The 17,827-nt window shown below is 46.2% G+C and overlaps 1 protein-coding gene across 2 annotated transcripts in view; it reads right to left on the bottom strand.

Moving 5' to 3' along the window:
- Positions 1-1,705: 1,705 nt before the first annotated feature.
- The window catches only part of fam83hb (family with sequence similarity 83 member Hb), an 83,274-nt gene continuing 67,152 nt past the window's right edge, over positions 1,706-17,827 (bottom strand). For both annotated transcript variants that reach the window (XM_078230220.1, XM_078230230.1), the window contains exons 4-5: positions 9,356-9,480; positions 1,706-8,458 (exon numbers count right to left, since the gene is read on the bottom strand). In XM_078230220.1, coding sequence (XP_078086346.1) covers positions 5,515-8,458; positions 9,356-9,480 — 3,069 coding nt within the window. In that variant the 3' untranslated portion in view covers positions 1,706-5,514. The remainder of the gene's footprint in view (positions 8,459-9,355; positions 9,481-17,827) is intronic.

Raw genomic sequence — 17,827 nt, 5'->3', positions numbered from 1 at the left:
GATCTGGCCTCACCCCCTCTCTCCCCCCCCCCCCACCAGAGAATGATCGGACCTCCCCGAGAATGACCTGGCCTCCCTCCTCCCCCCTCTCTCCCCACCCGAGATACATCTGACCCACCTCCTCCTCCCCCCGCAAACCACGGAATGATCTGGCCCTCCCCTCCACCCTCCAGGGAATGATCTGGCCCGCCTCCCTTCCCCCACCCCTGATCTGAGCCAGAGAGCCGCTGGAAGTTCTGAACTTGCCTCTTCAGAAGCTGGAGCGCCCGAAACAGGCCTTTGCCGAGCAGGTCTGTTTCGTGCCGAATCTGGACAGGCGAGCGCGGTGGTAAAGGGGGAAATGCTGGTAAAGTCGGGCGGGCAGCTCATTAATTCAATTTAAATGCATGCAAATGCATTTAAATCGCCGTTGCGCCCGTTTCGGGCGTGAATCGGATCACGGCCATTCCCGGCTTTCGGTAAAGTGGCGATCTGCGTGGACACGGGTGCGGATCGCGTTAATGGCCGCACACCCGACTTTACCAAGTTTACGCACCCATGCAATGGTAAAATCGGGCCCATGGAGTTTAACGTGGATAAGTGTGAGGTCATGCATTTTGGTCAGTAAAATGGGAAAGTGACTTATTATCTAAATGGGGAGAGACTTCAGTTTTAGTCCCCTTATTTGAGGAGAGATGCAGTGACATTGGAGGCAGTTCAGAGGAGGTTCACTAGATTGATTCCAGAGATGAGGGGTTTGTCGTATGAAGAGAGATTGAACAGTTTAGGCCGATACTCTCTGGAATTTAGAAGAATGACGGGAGATCAAATTGAGGTAAACAAGATGATAGAAGGTATGGATGAAGTGGACGTGGAGCGGATGCTTCCTCTTGTGGGGCATTCTAGGACGAGGGGTCATAGTCTGAGGATAAGGGGCAGCAAATTTAAAACAGAGTTGAGGAGAAACTACTTCTCCCAAAGGGTTGTGAATCTGTGGAATTCGCTGCCCCAAAGTGCGGTGGATGCTGGGACAGTGAGTAAATTTGAGGAGGAGTTAGACAGATTTTTAATTGGTAATGGGTTGAAGGGTTATGGGGAGAAGGCAGGAAAATGGAGGTGAGGAGCATATCAGCCATGATCAAATGGCGGAGAGAACTCGATGGGCCGAATGGCCTAATTCTACTCCTATGTCTTCTGAACTTATGTCTGCGTGGGTTTCCTCTGGGTGCTCCGGCTTCCTCCCACACTCCAAAGGTATGCAGGATGGGTGGATTGGCTATGCTAAATTGCCTCTTAGTGTCAGGGGACTAGCAGGGCAAATCCATGGGGTTACAAGGATTGGGCCTGGGTGGGATTGTTGTTGGTGCAGTCTCGATGGGCCGAATGACCTCCTTCTGTACCGTTGGGATTTTATAATTCTTCTGCTATGATTCTGAGCGCACTGTTCCTCTAGCCTTCTGCACATGACCCCTTTCCTGCCTTCCATTATCCAGACAGAGCCTCCATCTGTTTCAGCATCATTCTCTGGAACTGCCTCTTTAAGCATCAGGTCTCTCACCTCACTCACCTTCTGTTGACACTCGAGCTCAGTTATTTTTGCGATTCAATGAATCCCCATGGAATAATTTTTTTACGATAAAGATGCAACGTGAAGGGAAGTTTGTCACACAAAAAAACAACTGTTTTATACAGATAGAATCACAAAGCGATGAGAATTGGCTCAGTGTAAACCATGTACTGTTTATTCAGTTTCCATTGGGCAGAAATACAGGACAAAATGATGTCTTACACATTGTACTCAGATTAAACAGAACAACACCCTCATCAACCAATCCATTTCACATAAATGGCACTTTTGTTCCAGTAATATTTACATATTTGCTAAAGTTTCCTTATTGTTTGCTTCTCGTACTCTGGGCCCTGAAAACCACTCGCCCCTCCAAACCTGGATAGCCCGCCTATTGCAGACTTGGCAAATAAATGTAGAGGCGAAGGGTTCCCTTCAAAAGCAAAAATTAAATGGAGCTGAGGATAATTTTAAACATACGCTCGCTCTGACATTTCTCATTGTCTCAGCCAGGTGTTACTCTGATCTCGCCTTTAAATTGGCTCCTTTATTCCTGCTGAAGATTGTGGGTAAATGATGCTGCCTTACATTCCTAGTCCCTGACATCATTGTCCACTCTTAGACAGGGAATGGGCATCTTCACTGGCATCTTTTACCCATAGCTTTGTGCAGGAAAATTAACCTCAGTGTCGCCTGGATTAAGTCCCGTATCAGCAACTTGGGCAAACAAGAACAAAGCAAAGTACAGCACAGCAATAGGCTCTTCAGCTCTCCAAGCCTATACCGATCATGATGCCCTAACTAAAAAAACCTTCTGCCCTTACTTGGTCCCTCTACTCCCTCCCTATTCATGTACCCATCCAGGTGTCTCTCTAAATAGACTCAGAAGAACTGGTCTGAGAGAAGATGAATGTGGCTGAATGAGCTTTGGCTTGGTTACAATGTCCTCTTATGGCTTAGTGATGTTGTTTGGATCCACTCAAAGGATGGACAATTGGAGAATGTGCCTGAGGGCACTTGGCAATGGGGGAGTCACCCAACACGAGCCAGGAAACTGGAATGGAATAAGAGTGATCACAAAATGATCTTCCCAGAGAAATAGGTTTTAAAAGGCTTTGTCCAATGGACATGGAATGTTATCAACATTGAAAGTAATAAACTCCACAGGCAATTCCCTTTTAGGTGTAAATATATATAAACACACACAGACACACAAAATACTAAAATCATTTTAATTTAAACATTTCCCTGTTTCTCTTCTGTTAGAAAAGTACAAGTTAAAAACAAAACAAAACACCCTTCCTTGAGCCCAAGATAGTCTTGGTGCCCAGGGAAATGGGTAAACTGAGTGTTTCAGTTTTCCATTGCAATTTCACAAGAGGCTGATGCTATAGAATCTGTTCCATTCATCCACACAAATCCAGAGGAGTAGGTCTCATACCCTTCAGCCTGTGCTGCATTTCAATAAGATCATGGCTGATCTGATTGTAACCTCAACTCCAGATTTCCACCGATTCCCAATAACCTTTCACCCCCTGCTTATCCAGCAATATTATCAGTTAGTGGATTCCTTCCCCGAGTCTTAGTTTTGAGATTGTTGAAGGACTTGGCCAGGAGAATGGGAGACATTGCATTTCAGGCACTCAGTATCAAACACTCCCAGGACAGGTACAGCACGGGGTTAGATACAGAGTAAAGCTCCCTCTACACTGTCCCCAACAAACACTCCCAGGACAGGTACAGCACGGGGTTAGATACAGAGTAAAGCTCCCTCTACACTGTCCCCATCAAACACTCCCAGGACAGGTACAGCACGGGGTTAGATACAGAGTAAAGCTCCCTCTACACTGTCCCCATCAAACACTCCCAGGACAGGCACAGCATGGGGTTAGATACAGAGTAAAGCTCCCTCTACACTGTCCCCATCAAACACTCCCAGGACAGGTACAGCACGGGGTTAGATACAGAGTAAAGCTCCCTCTACACTGTCCCCATCAAACACTCCCAGGACAGACACAGCATGGGTATGGCGTAAAGTTCCCTCTACACTGTCTCATCAATTATTCTAACCAAAGGTCAGGTTAGAGATGAAGATTAAAGCAGATTCAGTTTATTAGATAGCCTTTCTCTCATCATACTTCAGGCAAAAGCTTTTTCCGAATACATACAGGCAGCAGACTTGCACGGTATCAACAATATTTACACTGTGAACAATGCAAGAAGTAATAGTTATAATCAGGCTTGAAGGGCACTCATTTCCTCTATCAGTTTGCTCACACAGTGGCATTCAACTTTCATTGAGAACAGAAACAACTGGCCTGTTAATCCAATCATGTTCATGACCTGTCAATGTGAGATGATCACCAAAATCTCTTTACACAGAATGGCAAATATTCTGTGGGAAAAATGATGAAACCTCGTAAAGATGTAAAAAGCTGTAAAGCTCGCTTCTCACACACTGCTGCTGTGCAGCTCAGGCACAATAAAGATACAATAATCAGCCTCTGCATTCTGAGATTCTTGATGTGGAGATGCCGGTGTTGGACTGGGGTAAACACAGTAAGAAGTCTCACACCAGGTTACAGTCCAACAGGTTTACTTGGTAGCGTGAGCTTTCGGAGCGCTGTGGCTCGTGCTACCAAATAAACCTGTTGGACTTTAGCCTGGTGCTGTGAGACTTCTTACTGTTCTGAGATTCAGGCAGAGAGAATCTCTCGGGGTGCTCACTTCAATCTCACTTGCTGGAAAGTGCACGTGCATGAAGACCGTCAGATAACAGAGTCTCAAAGCTTACAGATAAAGAATAGCCGCTGGTGAAGGATGAAAAAAACGGCCAGGATCTGTGAAGTCACATTTTAAACATGAGCCCCTGATTTTCAGGAAGAGAAATTAAAGTTATGAACTGGCTTGTGCCAGTGTTATAAAAAATATTGGCTTTAACACTGGTCAGTCTGGAATTAGTAACAACCTATTGGCATTTTGTATAACAAACTATTGGGTACAAAATGCAAATCCACCTGCACAGTCGATAGCTGAGAGCTTGTCTGACTAATTGTAAATTTTATCTACTTACTAATTTTTATTTTTAAAGCACAAACAAGTTGAACCCCCCCCCCCCCCCCAAACCTCCGCCACCCCCTGTGAAAATTCCACGTTATAACTGCAAGTTTGTATATGGCTTGCTACAACTTTGGCATCTTGGGAAAATTAGCACCTCACTTCTTCCCTTGAAATTTTCAGCAATGAATCTACAGGATGTGGGCTTCACTGGCTAGGCCAGCATTTACTGCTCATCCCTAACTTCCCTCAAGCTGTCTTCTTGAGCTGTTTCAGTCCACGTGGTGTTAGGGAGGGAATTCCAGGATAATCACCCAGCGACAGGGAAGGAAGGGCGACACATTTCCAAGTCAGGATGGTGAGTCTAATCTTTGAAGAGTTATTCCTCTCTGCCCAACTCAACATTCTGTTTCCCCCCCTTTGAACAATCTCCTTGACTAGTTTCCCCTCCCCTTCCATCGCACAGCTATGACAAAGGTTATACGTGTTCTGTATGCTATTAATCACCCTCCCTCATTTCAGGCATTGACTTTATAAGATTGCTTATATTCTGCTAGCACCATGAATTGCTAACAAAAATGAGGTTGTAAAGTGAAAGGTGCTATTTAAAGTCCATATTGATACATATCTTTTTACTCTCCATCAAAACGCCTCAATGCCTCACTGCCAGATTTCAAAGATTCTTTCAGTAGGGTGACTGCAGCAGAGTGTTATATTGCTAACCTTGCCGCATGTTACTGCACTTATCTAAAGTTTGATAATTGAAGCATCTCTATTTGCATAGCTATTGCCTACAGTTTGGAAAAGTGTTTGATACTCTGCACCTTTAAACAATAATCACCAATATTAGCAGCAAGCAGTCCGAGTACCCGCCGTTTAGCCACATTTATTTTGATAAGTCACAGGGAGCATTAAAACCTCCTGAATGTCTCAAAAAACTTTGGAATAATTTTGGAAGATTTCTTTTTGTCTCCGCCATCTATGTCCTTGGAACCTGGCGTTGTGTCACTTTGCTGCTCTGTAGAAGTGTTCTCCGTTTTCAAAGAGTCATCTTTCTTATAGAAGACTTCAAACCTACTGTATACCCGCTTCTCCTTTCGAAAACTATCCATCCTCTTAATCAGAGGGTCTATATGATCAGCTGATGTCTGCGATTTGCCTTTGTTTGTAATCAGGTTTTCAAACCTTGATGAGGTACCAAGCTTCTGCGTTTTGTCGGAATCGGTTTTGTCCGACTCGAGGGTAACTTCCTGCTCTGTTGAGCCTCCAGGACCATCAGCCGCATTGACGGTGAGCTGCTGTGCTTTGACATTCTCGGCCCGGTTCTTCTGACTGTTGGCCGAGATTTGCTCCAGGATGACCTTGGTGTCATCTCGAAGATTGCTGCTGTACAGGGCATTGGAAGTAGGTGTGGAGTACCTGCTCCCCTGGACAGTTTGTGAAGCTTTGGTTGCTGTGAAACTGATTGGAGGCCTGCGTGTTTTCTCCTCTTTCTCAGAGTTGGAAGGTATTGCTTCACTTTGGACAATGTTTTTTGGTTTTTCAGGATCCTTCTCATTCGCTGTGGCTGGAGTCGGATGCTGCCCGAGCTCTGTATTGCTGGACATTTCTTTTGATTTTGTCCCACCTGGGAGGTTAAGTAAACTTTTCCCTCTTGAAAGACCCTTTGAAATCAAATTTGAAATTGTAGATTCCATTTCCGTCTCATGCTCTTTATTCCCTCTCGTGTCCAGACACACGGCAGACGAATGCCACTTGACCTTTGCTAAGTTGTCATCAATCTCCTCTAACGTTGAGGTAGATGATGATCTTTTCTGAACTTCAATTGAACCAGTCGAGCGTCTCAGAACCTCTTTGGGGCTGGTAGTATTATTCGGAGTGGCTGATTCAGAAGGTTGGGCTCCAGGCTGAGGAACAGGTCTGGCAGCTGGCTGAGAGGGTTGGGGGTTTGATTGAGGAGGGGGTTGGGGTCCTTGCTGCCCAGATGCAGAATTAAAGATCTTTCCAAATGTTTCCAGAGGTTGCTTTTCGGTTTTCTCTGCCTGGATAACAGGCTTAATTTCTTTAGCTAATGATGTGCGCTGGGTCATTTTATTAATGGCATCTTGAACCTTTTTGCTCAGTTGAAGCTCTAATTTTGACCCTGCCCTATGGTGGGCGCTGGATTGCACGTCTGGGTCACAACTAGCCAAACCAGAATCACGCTGCTGCTTACTCAGGTCCAAGCCTGGTGGCTTTCCAGCAAACACCTCTTTGAGATTTGGTTCTGACGTTTTGGCAGCCTCACTTGGTGAGGTATCGGCAGGCACTGACTGTTGGATTTGCTTGGCTTGGTCATTGCCAAACACTTGCTTGGTAGTATTTTCCTGCAAGTCCGCAGCTGCTGTGGGCTCCGGAATCTCTTCCAATTCCTTTTCTTCAATCTCACCCTGTTCCCTGATGCTCAAGTTCACCTTCCCTTTTCGGGAGCAATGCTGCTCTGTTTTTGAAGAATTGAAGATTAAAGAAGAACGCAGCCTGGAGCTTCTTTGTAACATTGGATTGAGCTTGCTACGCATGGACTCGTGTTTTGCCAGCTTCATATTTCGCTTCTCACCATCTTTATCTGATGACTGAGACTGCCTATCAAACAAATCAGTTTTTGGGGGGTTTGTGTTGCTCTGATCCAAATGTTTATAACCTGTATTCTGTGGAGGATTTCTGAACAAGGCTGGATTTCTCCTTGAATCCTGAAGCACCTCATTGTTGTCCTGAGGCTCATCTGGTGCAGAAAGGCCCTCATCAAGCGGCTCTCTGGACTCATCTGGACAAGCACTAAGATAGGAGCCAATTCTCCATCTTCTCAGCCCATGTTTGGTGGGTTGATCTTCAGATTTCCGACCCAGACTTGACTCTGTGAAAAACATTTTTGGATCCAGAACTTGTTTCTGAGTTGGAGACTTTTGGCAGGCATATGATTGGCCAATGTTGGGGCGCTTCTGTATTTTCTGACCCAGTCTTTCATCACTCACCACCTCCAAATCACTTGAACCACGCCGAACTTCTTTGGAGGAGTTAGAAGGCTCGTAGTTTATCTGAGGTGGATGGAATGGTAAACCAGACAGATAGGTCTCTTCACAATTCCTTGAGTCATATCTGTGCCTTGGCTTTTCTACTGACTCATCATACTGTTGCCTACTTATTCTACTTTGCATAAATCGTTCAAGTGTTCCCTGGCCATCTCTTATATGCCTACTGTTTAAAGAGTTGATTCTATTCATTATTGACGCAGGCTCTAAAGGATTCATCTTTTCCCTGAATAATTGCTCAGATCTGGCATCTAATTGATCATAGTGTTCACTTATTCGCCCATATCGATGTTCCATAGCATCATAACTTTCCAAAGTCCCCTCTGCATAACTTCTCCGTTTGAATGTGTTCATTTCCATCCTCTTTGCCCTCAGAATAGCACTGGATGTGGGATCAAACTGAATTTTCTCTTGAAAATGTGAAAACTGCTTCATGCAGCCTCTGATGCTCCCATCATCCTCCTTGGTGTGCCTGAAGATGTCATTCTCCCTGAAACTGTGAGGAAAGGGATCAGGGCCGGGGTCTGCCCATGAGTAGCCAGAGTGCTGTGAAAGCAGGTCCTCTTGATGCATGAATCTTGGGTTGTGCTTGCGTCGTCGCCTATCAATGGGCTGGTATGGTGCCACTGTATAATAGTTATCTAAATCTGGCATGAGATTCTCGACCCCAGGGAGGGGGTTTGATTGGGCAAAAAGAATCCGAAATTCTTCATCAAAGATTGCTACAAGCTCTCCCTGAAAACGTTGAACGATACTGCGGTGAATCTTCTCAAAGGACCACATAAAGCTGCAGGGCAAGGAATGAGAAATTAACCATCTTTGCATGAATTAACATTCAGTATCAATCAATGCAGAGTACTGTTACCCAAAACCATTCCAAACACAGAGTAGCGCACAGTCTGTCAAACCTGTTGGATATGGGAATGGGGACAGGTACCACAGCCACATATAAAGCTAAACCCGTGAACTGACTGTGTTATGACCTCACCTTTAGCCACGAGGCCACAGCCAAGTATGGTGGAACCGTCTGAACTATATCTACCACATTTGCCAAGAATGAATATGACCCAAAATTCCGTTAACTGTCTTCATTACTTGTTACAACTGTACATGAGCTTTTGGTGACATTTTTGCACATGGACATCCAAATCATGTTTCTCCTCCTCAGCTCTGATCCTCTCGCCATTCAAACAAGTTCTAATTTGGCTTTTGTGCATCCAAAAAGAATTACCTCACAATCCCCCACTGATTCTGTCCGCCGTGGCTTGCCCAATTGGTTAACCTGTCCATGCCTTTTTGTAGTTTGAGATTTACCCGCTTTGCTGCCACGTTGGTGCTGATTTCTATTCAGGGACAATGCTCACATCTCAAGTTCATTCAGAGAGGATTCTTAAAGCAAGTGCCAAACTCTCATCCCATTAGCTGAGCTGCCTTTAAACAGCGCTAAATGTACGCTGGCGATCAGTTCAACAACCCACTCGAGGGGAGGGAGGAATAAACGCAGTGGTGAGGCCCTCACCAAATAACTAGCCAATGGGCAGCGGCACGGAGGAAAGGTAAATTGGTATTGATAGAGTGTAAACTCTTCAATTATGCATTAGAAACAGGTGTTTGCTGTGAGATGGCTGTGTGCATTTCAGAGGACAAGTATTCAGAGACAGGATTGTCAGAGACTGTCACTCACCTGTAGGAGCCACAGAGGACAGCATTACAATCCACCAACATGAAACGCTCAATCATATTTCCAGTGAAGGACATCCCAGATTTGCAGGTATAGGTTGATCCTGCTAATGTCCTCACTCGCAGGAACTGGAAAGACAAATAAAAGTGACCCCATGAAGCCAAGCTACACAAGAACAGAAGCATTCCCACAGCAGTGTGACAGAGAGGGCGTATCCAAGCACTGCACCATTTCAGGGATTATTGGGTTACATCATACAAACACACAGGACTGTTGACTCCATTTCTATTTACCTGCACTGTAGAATGACAACAGCTCGACCATCAAACTCCATTGTCACTCATTCAGTGCCTTTTTCATATATGGAATAACACTGCTTATTGATTTATTATTGTCACATGTATTAACATACAGTGAAAAGTATTGTTTCTTGCGTGATATAAAGACAAAACATACCGTTCATAGAGAAGGAAATGAGAGAGTGCAGAATGTAGTGTTACAGTCATAGCGAGGGTGTAGAGAAAGATCAACTTAATGCGAGGTAGGTCCATTCACAAGTCTGACAGCAGCAGGGAAAAAGCTGTTCTTGAGTCGGTTGGTACGTGACCTCAGACTTTTGTATCTTTTTCCTGACGGAAGAAGGTGGAAGAGAGAATGTCCGGGGTGCGTGGGGTCCTTAATTATGCTGGCTGCTTTGCCGAGGCAACGGGAAGTGTAGACAGAGTCAATGGATGGGAGGCTGGTTTGCGTTTTGGATTGGGCTACATTCACAACCATTTGTAGTTCCTTGCGGTCTTGGGCAGAGCAGGAGCCATACCAAGCTGTGATACAACCAGAAAGAATGCTTTCTATGGTGCATCTGTAAAAGTTGGTGAGAGTCGTAGCTGACATGCCAAATTTCCTTAGTCTTCTGAGAAAGTAGATGCGTTGGTGGACTTTTTTAAAAAGTTAAAGTTTATTAGTCACAAGTAAGGCTTACATTAACACTGCAATGAAGTTACTGTGAAATTCCCCCAGTCACTACACTCCGGTGCATGTTCGGGTTAATGTATCTAACCAGCACATCTTTCAGACAGTGGGAGGAAACCCAGAGCACCCGGAGGAAACCCACTCAGACACAGGGAGAAAGTACAAACTCCACAGAGACAGTGACCCAAGCCAGGATTCGAACCCAGGTCCCTAGCGCTGTGAGGCAGCAGTGTTAATCACTGTGCCACCGCATACTTAACTATAGCATCTGCATGGAGGGACCAGGACAGGCTGTTGGTGATCTGAACACCTAGAAACTTTAAGCTCTCGACCATTTCCACCACATCCCCATTGACGTCGACAGGGGCATGATGACTATCTCCTTTGTTTTGTTGACATTGAGGGAGAGATTATTGTTGCCGCACCAGTTCACCAGATTCTCTATCTCATTCCTGTACTCTGTCTCGTCATTGTTTGAGATCCAACCCACTACAGTGGTGTCGTCAGCAAACTTGAAAATCGAATTGGAGGGGAATTTGGCCGCACAGTCATAGGTGTATAAGGAGTATAGTAGGGGGCTCAGAACACAGCCTTGTGGGGCACCGGTGTTGAGGATGATTGTGGAGGAGGTGTTGTTGCTTATCCTTACTGATTGTGGTCTGTGGGTTAGGAAGTTCAGGATCCAGTCGCAGAGGGAGGAGCCGAGGCCCAGGCCACGGAGTTTGGAGATGAGTTTTGTGGGAATAATGGTGTTGAAGGCTGAGCTGTAGTCAATAAATAGGAGTCTGACACAGGTGTCCTTGTTATCTAGGTGTTCCAGGGTTGAGTGCAGGGCCAGGGAGATGGCGTCTGCTGTGGACCTGTTGCGGCGGTCGGCAAACTGTAGTGGATCCAGGTAGTCCGGGAGACTGGAATTGATTCATGACTAACCTTTCGAAGCACTTCATAATGATGGATGTCAGAGCCACCGGCTGATAGTCATTAAGGCACACTGCTTGGTTTTTCTTCGGTACCGGAATGATGGTCGTCTTCTTGAAGCAGATAGAGACCTCAGATTGTTGTAAAGAGAGGTTGAAGATGTCTGTGAATACTCCCGCCAGCTGATCCACACAGGATCTGAGTGCTCGTCCGGGTGGAGTCTGTACGTTCTCCCCGTGTCTGCGTGGGTTTCCTCAGGGTGCTCCGCTTTCCTCCCACAGTCCAAAAGGGTGCATTGGCCATGCTAAATTCCCCCTCAGTGTACCCAAACAGGTGCGGGAGTGCGGCGACTAGTGGATTTTCACAGTAACTTAATTGCAGTGTGAATGTAAGCCGAGTTTGTCCCTTCATACCCATTGATTCCAGTTTTGCTAATCTTGCAAGAATCGTTAAGTTCTGGAAAAGTGCCAATGTAACACCTTAATGCAAAAAGGGATCAGAGTTAGCTTGACATCTGTCATTGAATCCAATATAAAGGATATAATAGCACTCGCCGCCTTCTGTGTCATCCACAAACCCGGCAACAATACAATCACTTCCCTCGTCCAAGTCATTGATATATATTGTAAACATATTTATCAAAGTCAACAGAACTATTAATGGCAGCACGGTGGCACAGTGGTTAGCACTGCTGCCTCACAGCGCCAGGGACCTGGGTTCGATTCCCGGCTTGGGTCACTGTCTGTGTGGAGTTTGCACGTTCTCCCCGTGTCTGCGTGGGTTTCCTCCGGGTGCTCCGGTTTCCTCCCACAATCCAAAGATGTGCGGGTTAGGTGGATTGGCCATGCTAAACTGCCCCTTATTGTCAGGAGGACCAGCTAGGATAAATGCATGGGGTTGTGGGGATAGGATGTGAGTGGGGTTGCAGTCGGCGCAGATTCGATAGGCCGAATGGCCTCCACTTGCACTGCAGGGATTGTATGATTCTATGAATAGAGGGGACTAGCGAGACAACATTTAAGGGAGGGTGGGGGTTGGGGAGTCACCAAGCTTGTATGAGTATTTAGAAAAGGTTCTCAATTCGGAAATGTTTGTAAATGTTGGCTTTATTTTTTGCAATGCCTGGAAGATTTTATCTTCACACAAACTGCATACTGCGTTTCAATGCCAACATTGCAATTAGAGCTGCCCACACCCCACACCCCATTGCTTGTGGGTTGACAGTCATCGGTCTTCCTGCTGAGCGTTCATTTGGTTTACAGCGTTCATGGAGCTTGCGGAGCTTATTTGATGACACTTAATGTGAACCTTAAACTGGGAGAGTTGTGTTGAATGCCAGAGCCTTTTGTTCCTCAGGTTATTGACCATGAATATTTCATTGCTGATCAGTTATCATTCTAAGTCGGTTCCTCAGTGTGCAGGAGCTGACACACCCAGTGTGCTGTAACACCTTCTCTCACCCACGCAGCACTGGAACTATTTATGGCCTGGGACATGGTTATCTATGGGACTACCTGCCCCAACACCTCTCCTATCTCACTGCCAGGCACGCACACTGTAAACATTCGGGCATTTTGTTCCAGAAAAGGCCAGGTCAAAAAACAAGTTGTCGCACGTAAGGCATTGAAAGCGCGTTGGAATAACTAGACTGCAGTAGAATGAGCACAGAGCATTAATAGGAAACACGGCGAAGATTTGAAAATGACAATCTGGTGAGAATGGAGAGAAGATGCAGAAGTGGAGATCAATGCTAATTAAATTAAACTCAGGGATAATCCTTCAAGAGAGTACAGCAGTGGCATTGTGAGGGTGCATTGTGGGAGATTGGCTGGCAATGGTAGCATACCGGTAATATACTGACAGACTGGTGGCACAGTGGTTAGCACTGCTGCCTCACAGCGCCAGGGACCCGGGTTCGATTCCAGCTTTGGGTCACTGTCTGTGCAGAGTCTGCACGTTCTCCCCGTGTCTCTGTGGGTTTCCTCCGGGTGCTCCGGTTTCCTCCCACACTCCAAAGATGTGCCGATTAGGTGGATTGGCCATGCTAAATTGCCCCTTTTGGGGTGGTACGGTGGCACAGTGGTGAGCACTGCTGCCTCAGCGCCAGGGACCTGGGTCCGATTCCCCGCTTGGGTCACTGTCATAGAAACATAGAAAAACTACAGCACAAACAGGCCCTTCGGCCCACAAGTTGTGCCGAACACATCCCTACCTTCTAGACCTACCTATAACCACCTATAACCCTCCATCCTATTAAGCTCCATGTACTCATCCAGGAGTCTCTTAAAAGACCCTATTGAGTTCGCCTCCACCACCCCTGACGGCAGCCGATTCCACTCGCCCACCACCCTCTGTGTGAAAAACTTACCCCTAACATCTCCCCTGTACCTACCCCCCAGCACCTTAAACCTGTGTCCTCTCGTAGCAGACATTTGCACCCTGGGAAAAAGCCTCTGAGAGTCCACCCGATCTATGCCTCTCAACATCTTATATACCTCTATTAGGTCTCCTCTCATCCTTCGTCTCTCCAAAGAGAAAAGACCGAGCTCCCTCAGCCTATCCTCATAAGGCATGCCACTCAATCCAGGCAACATCCTTGTAAATCTCCTCTGCACCCTTTCAATCTTTTCCACATCCTTCCTATAGTGAGGCGACCAGAACTGAGCACAGTACTCCAAGTGGGGTCTGACGAGGGTCTTATACAGCTGCATCATTATCCCCGGACTCCTAAACTCAATCCCTCGATTGATAAAGGCCAGCACACCATACGCCTTCTTAACCACCTCCTCCACCTGCGGGGCCGATTTTAGAGTCCTATGGACCCAGACCCCAAGGTCCTTCTGATCCTCTACAGTACTAAGAGTCTTTCCCTTTATATTGTACTCCTTCATCCCATTTGTCCTACCAAAATGGACCACGACGCATTTATCTGGGTTGAAGTCCATCTGCCACTTCTCCGCCCAGTCTTGCATCCTATCTATGTCCCTCTGTAACTTCTGACATCCCTCCAGACGATCCACAACCCCACCAACCTTCGTGTCGTCGGCAAACTTACCAACCCATCCCTCCGCTTCCTCTTCCAGGTCATTTATGAAAATGACAAACAGCGAGGGTCCCAGAACAGATCCCTGGGGCACACCACTGGTGACCGACCTCCATTTAGAAAAAGACCCATCTATACCCACTCTCTGCCTCCTTTGGGCAAGCCAGTTCTGGATCCACCGGGCAGCAGCCCCTTGGATCCCATGCCCTCTCACTTTTTCGAGAAGCCTTGCATGGGGGACCTTATCGAACACCTTGTTAAAATCCATATAAACCACATCTACCGCCTTCCCTTCGTCAATGTGTTTAGTCACATTTTCGAAGAACTCCACCAGGCTCGTAAGGCACGATCTGCCCTTGACAAAGCCATGCTGAGTATTCTTGAGCATACGAAACCTCTCAAAATGCTCATATATCCTGTCCCTCAGGATCTTCTCCATCAGCTTACCAACCACTGAGGTTAGACTCACCGGTCAGTAATTTCCTGGGCTATCCCTATTCCCCTTCTTGAAAATAGGAACCACATCCGCAATCCTCCGGCACCTCTCCCGTCTCCATCAACGACGCACAGATCATCGCCAGAGGCTCTGCAATCTCCTCCCTCGCCTCCCACAGTAACCTGGGGTACATCCCATCCGGACACTTTGTCTGTGCAGAGTCTGCACGTTCTCCCCGTGTCTCTGTGGGTTTCCTCTGGGTGCTCCAGTTTCCTCCCACAGTCTGAAAGACGTGCTGGTTAGGGTGCATTGGCCATGCTAAATCCTCCCTCAGTGTACCCGGACAGGCGCCGGAGTGTGGCAACTGGGGGGTTTTCGCAGTAACATAATTGCAGTGTTAATGTAAACCTTACTTGTGACACTAATAAATAAACTAAAAACTTTAGCGATGTGTAGGTTAGGTGGATTAGCCATGGGAAAGGAGAGGGGTTATTGGGATAGGGTTGGGGAGGGGGCCTGGGTCAAAGAGTTTTTGCAGACTCGATGGGCTGAATGGCCTCTTTCTGCACGGTAGGGATTTTATGATTCCAGGAATATTTCTGGGCCAGTATCCCAGAGGCATTTACACTAATGTTCCAGAGACATTAGTTCAAATCCCATGAAGGCATTTGGGGAATTTAAATTCAATTAATGAATAAATTTGGAATAAATAGTTAGTTACTTTTGAAACTTCCAGATTGTCATAAAGACCCATCTGGTTCACGAATGCTATTGGTGGTTGGGGGTAGCACAGTGGTTAGCTCTGCTGCCTCACAGCGCCAGGGACCCGAGTTCAATTCCGGCCTTGGGCGTCTGTGCAGAGTCTGCACATTCTCCCCGTGTCTGCGTGGGTTTCCTCTGGGTGCTCCGGTTTCCTCCCACAGTCCAAAGATGTGTGGGTTAGGTGGATTGGCCGTGTTAAATTGCCCCTTGGTGTCAAGGAATTAGCAGTGTAAATATGTGGGGTTACGGGGATAGGGCCCGGGTGGGATTGTGGTCGGTGTAGACTTGAGGGGCCAAATGGCCTCCTTCTGCACTGCAGGGATTCTATGATTCTATAAAGAGAAGGAAATCTACTGTCCTCATCAAGTCTGCCCTACATTGGACTCCAAACCCACAGCAATTTGATTGATTCCGACCTGTGGCTATTGAGACATTCACTGGTACCGTGCCTGACCTCGACTTTTAACTCTTCTTTCCTGCCCATTGATACCCTGGGAGAATGTGTTCAATGTTGAAGCAAGCACATCCCTCTGGGGTAGAGAATTCCAAGGATTTAGAACCCTTTGAGTGAAGACACGGGGAGAATGTGCGAACCAGGATCCATGGCTATGAGACAGCAGCGCTAACCACTGTGCTACCCAGTTTTCTTAAACTTTTCTTTCATTTAATACGATCCTTAACTTCCTTGGTTAAGCATGATTGATTTATCCCCCTTATTACCTTTATTTAAGATTCATGCAGTTGTTTCTGACCCAAGTTTCTCAAATTCAAACTGAGTGTTAAATTCTACCCTGCTATCCCTCGGGGATCTTTTACTCTGAGACTGTTTATTAAACCTGCCGCATTAAATATGACCAGATCCAAAGTAGCCTCATCCCTGGCTGGATCCACAATATTTTGTTCTTGGAAACTGTCCCGAATACACTCTATGAACTATTCCTCGTGGCTATCTCTTTCAATTTGATTTTCCCAAACCATATGAATATTAAAGGCCCCCGTGGTTAATGTACTGCTATTTTTATGTGTCCTCATTATCTCCTGTTTTATTCTCCATCCTACAGTATAACTACTGTTAGGCAGTCTAGAGATTAGTCCCACCAGTGTCTACTTGTTATTTCTAATCTGCTCCTATATGGATTCTGCATCTTTCAATCCAAAATCATTTCAAGCTATCGTACTCATTTCATCTCGTACTAACAATGGTATCCGACCACCCTTTCCTTCCTGCCCATCCTGACGAAAAGTCACATACCCTGGAATATTTAATTCTCAGCTTTGATTTCCTGGTAATCATATCTCTGCAATGGTTATCAGATCATTCCCATTAACCTCAATTAGTGCCATTAATTCATTTACTTTGTGCCGAATACAGCATGCATTTCAGTGAAAAGCCATTAATTTTGTTTCTTGAACCATTTTTTCCCCTTTTGCCCCTATTTGCTGTTTTTTTTTAATGTTTGTACACGATGCCCCTTCCTGCCACACTCTGGGATCAGTATTAAGTAGCTGCCTTGCAATCGTGCCATTTCATTTTGCTTTGTAAGCCGATATATCCCCTCCCCAGAACCAACCCCCGCTTCTATTTAGTTTAAAGCTATCTCTACTTCCCTAGTAGATGGACAAGATCCCAAGATCAGGTCTACTCTCGATCATCAATAAAGAACAAAGAACAAAGAAAATTACAGCACAGGAACAGGCCCTTCGGCCCTCCAAGCCTGTACCGACCATGCTGTCCAACTGAACTAAAACCCCCTACCCTTCCGGGGACCATATCCCTCTATTCCCATCCTATTCATGTATTTGTCAAGATGCCCCTTAAAAGTCACTACCGTATCCGCTTCCACTACCTCCCCCGGCAACGAGTTCCAGGCACCCACTACTCTGTGTAAAAAATCTGCCTCGTACATTTCCTTTAAACCTTGCCCCTCGCACTTGAAACCACTGCCTCCTAGTAATTGACTCTTCCACCCTGGGAAAAAGCTTCTGACTATCCACTCTGTCCATGCCTCTCATAATCTTGTAGACTTCTATCAGGTCTCCCCTTAACCTCCGTCGTTCCAGTGAGAACAAACCAAGTTTCTCCAACCTCTCCTCATAGCTAATGCCCTCCAAACCAGGCAACATCCTGGTAAATCTTTTCTGTACCCTCTCCAAAGCCTCCACATCCTTCTGGTAGCGTGGCAACCAGAATTGAACACTATATTCCAAGTGCGACCTCACTAAGGTTCCATAAAGCGTCAACATGACTTGCCAATTTTTAAACTCAATGCCCCGGCCGATGAAGGCAAGCATGCCGTATGCCTTCTTGACTACCTTCTCCACCTGCATTGCCACTTTGTGACCTGTG

This window comes from Mustelus asterias, chromosome 2, assembly GCF_964213995.1.
Source record: "Mustelus asterias chromosome 2, sMusAst1.hap1.1, whole genome shotgun sequence".
Classification (NCBI taxonomy): domain Eukaryota; kingdom Metazoa; phylum Chordata; class Chondrichthyes; order Carcharhiniformes; family Triakidae; genus Mustelus; species Mustelus asterias.
The sequence above is the reverse complement of the archived record's forward strand: the minus strand, read 5'-3'. Positions and strand labels throughout refer to the sequence as shown.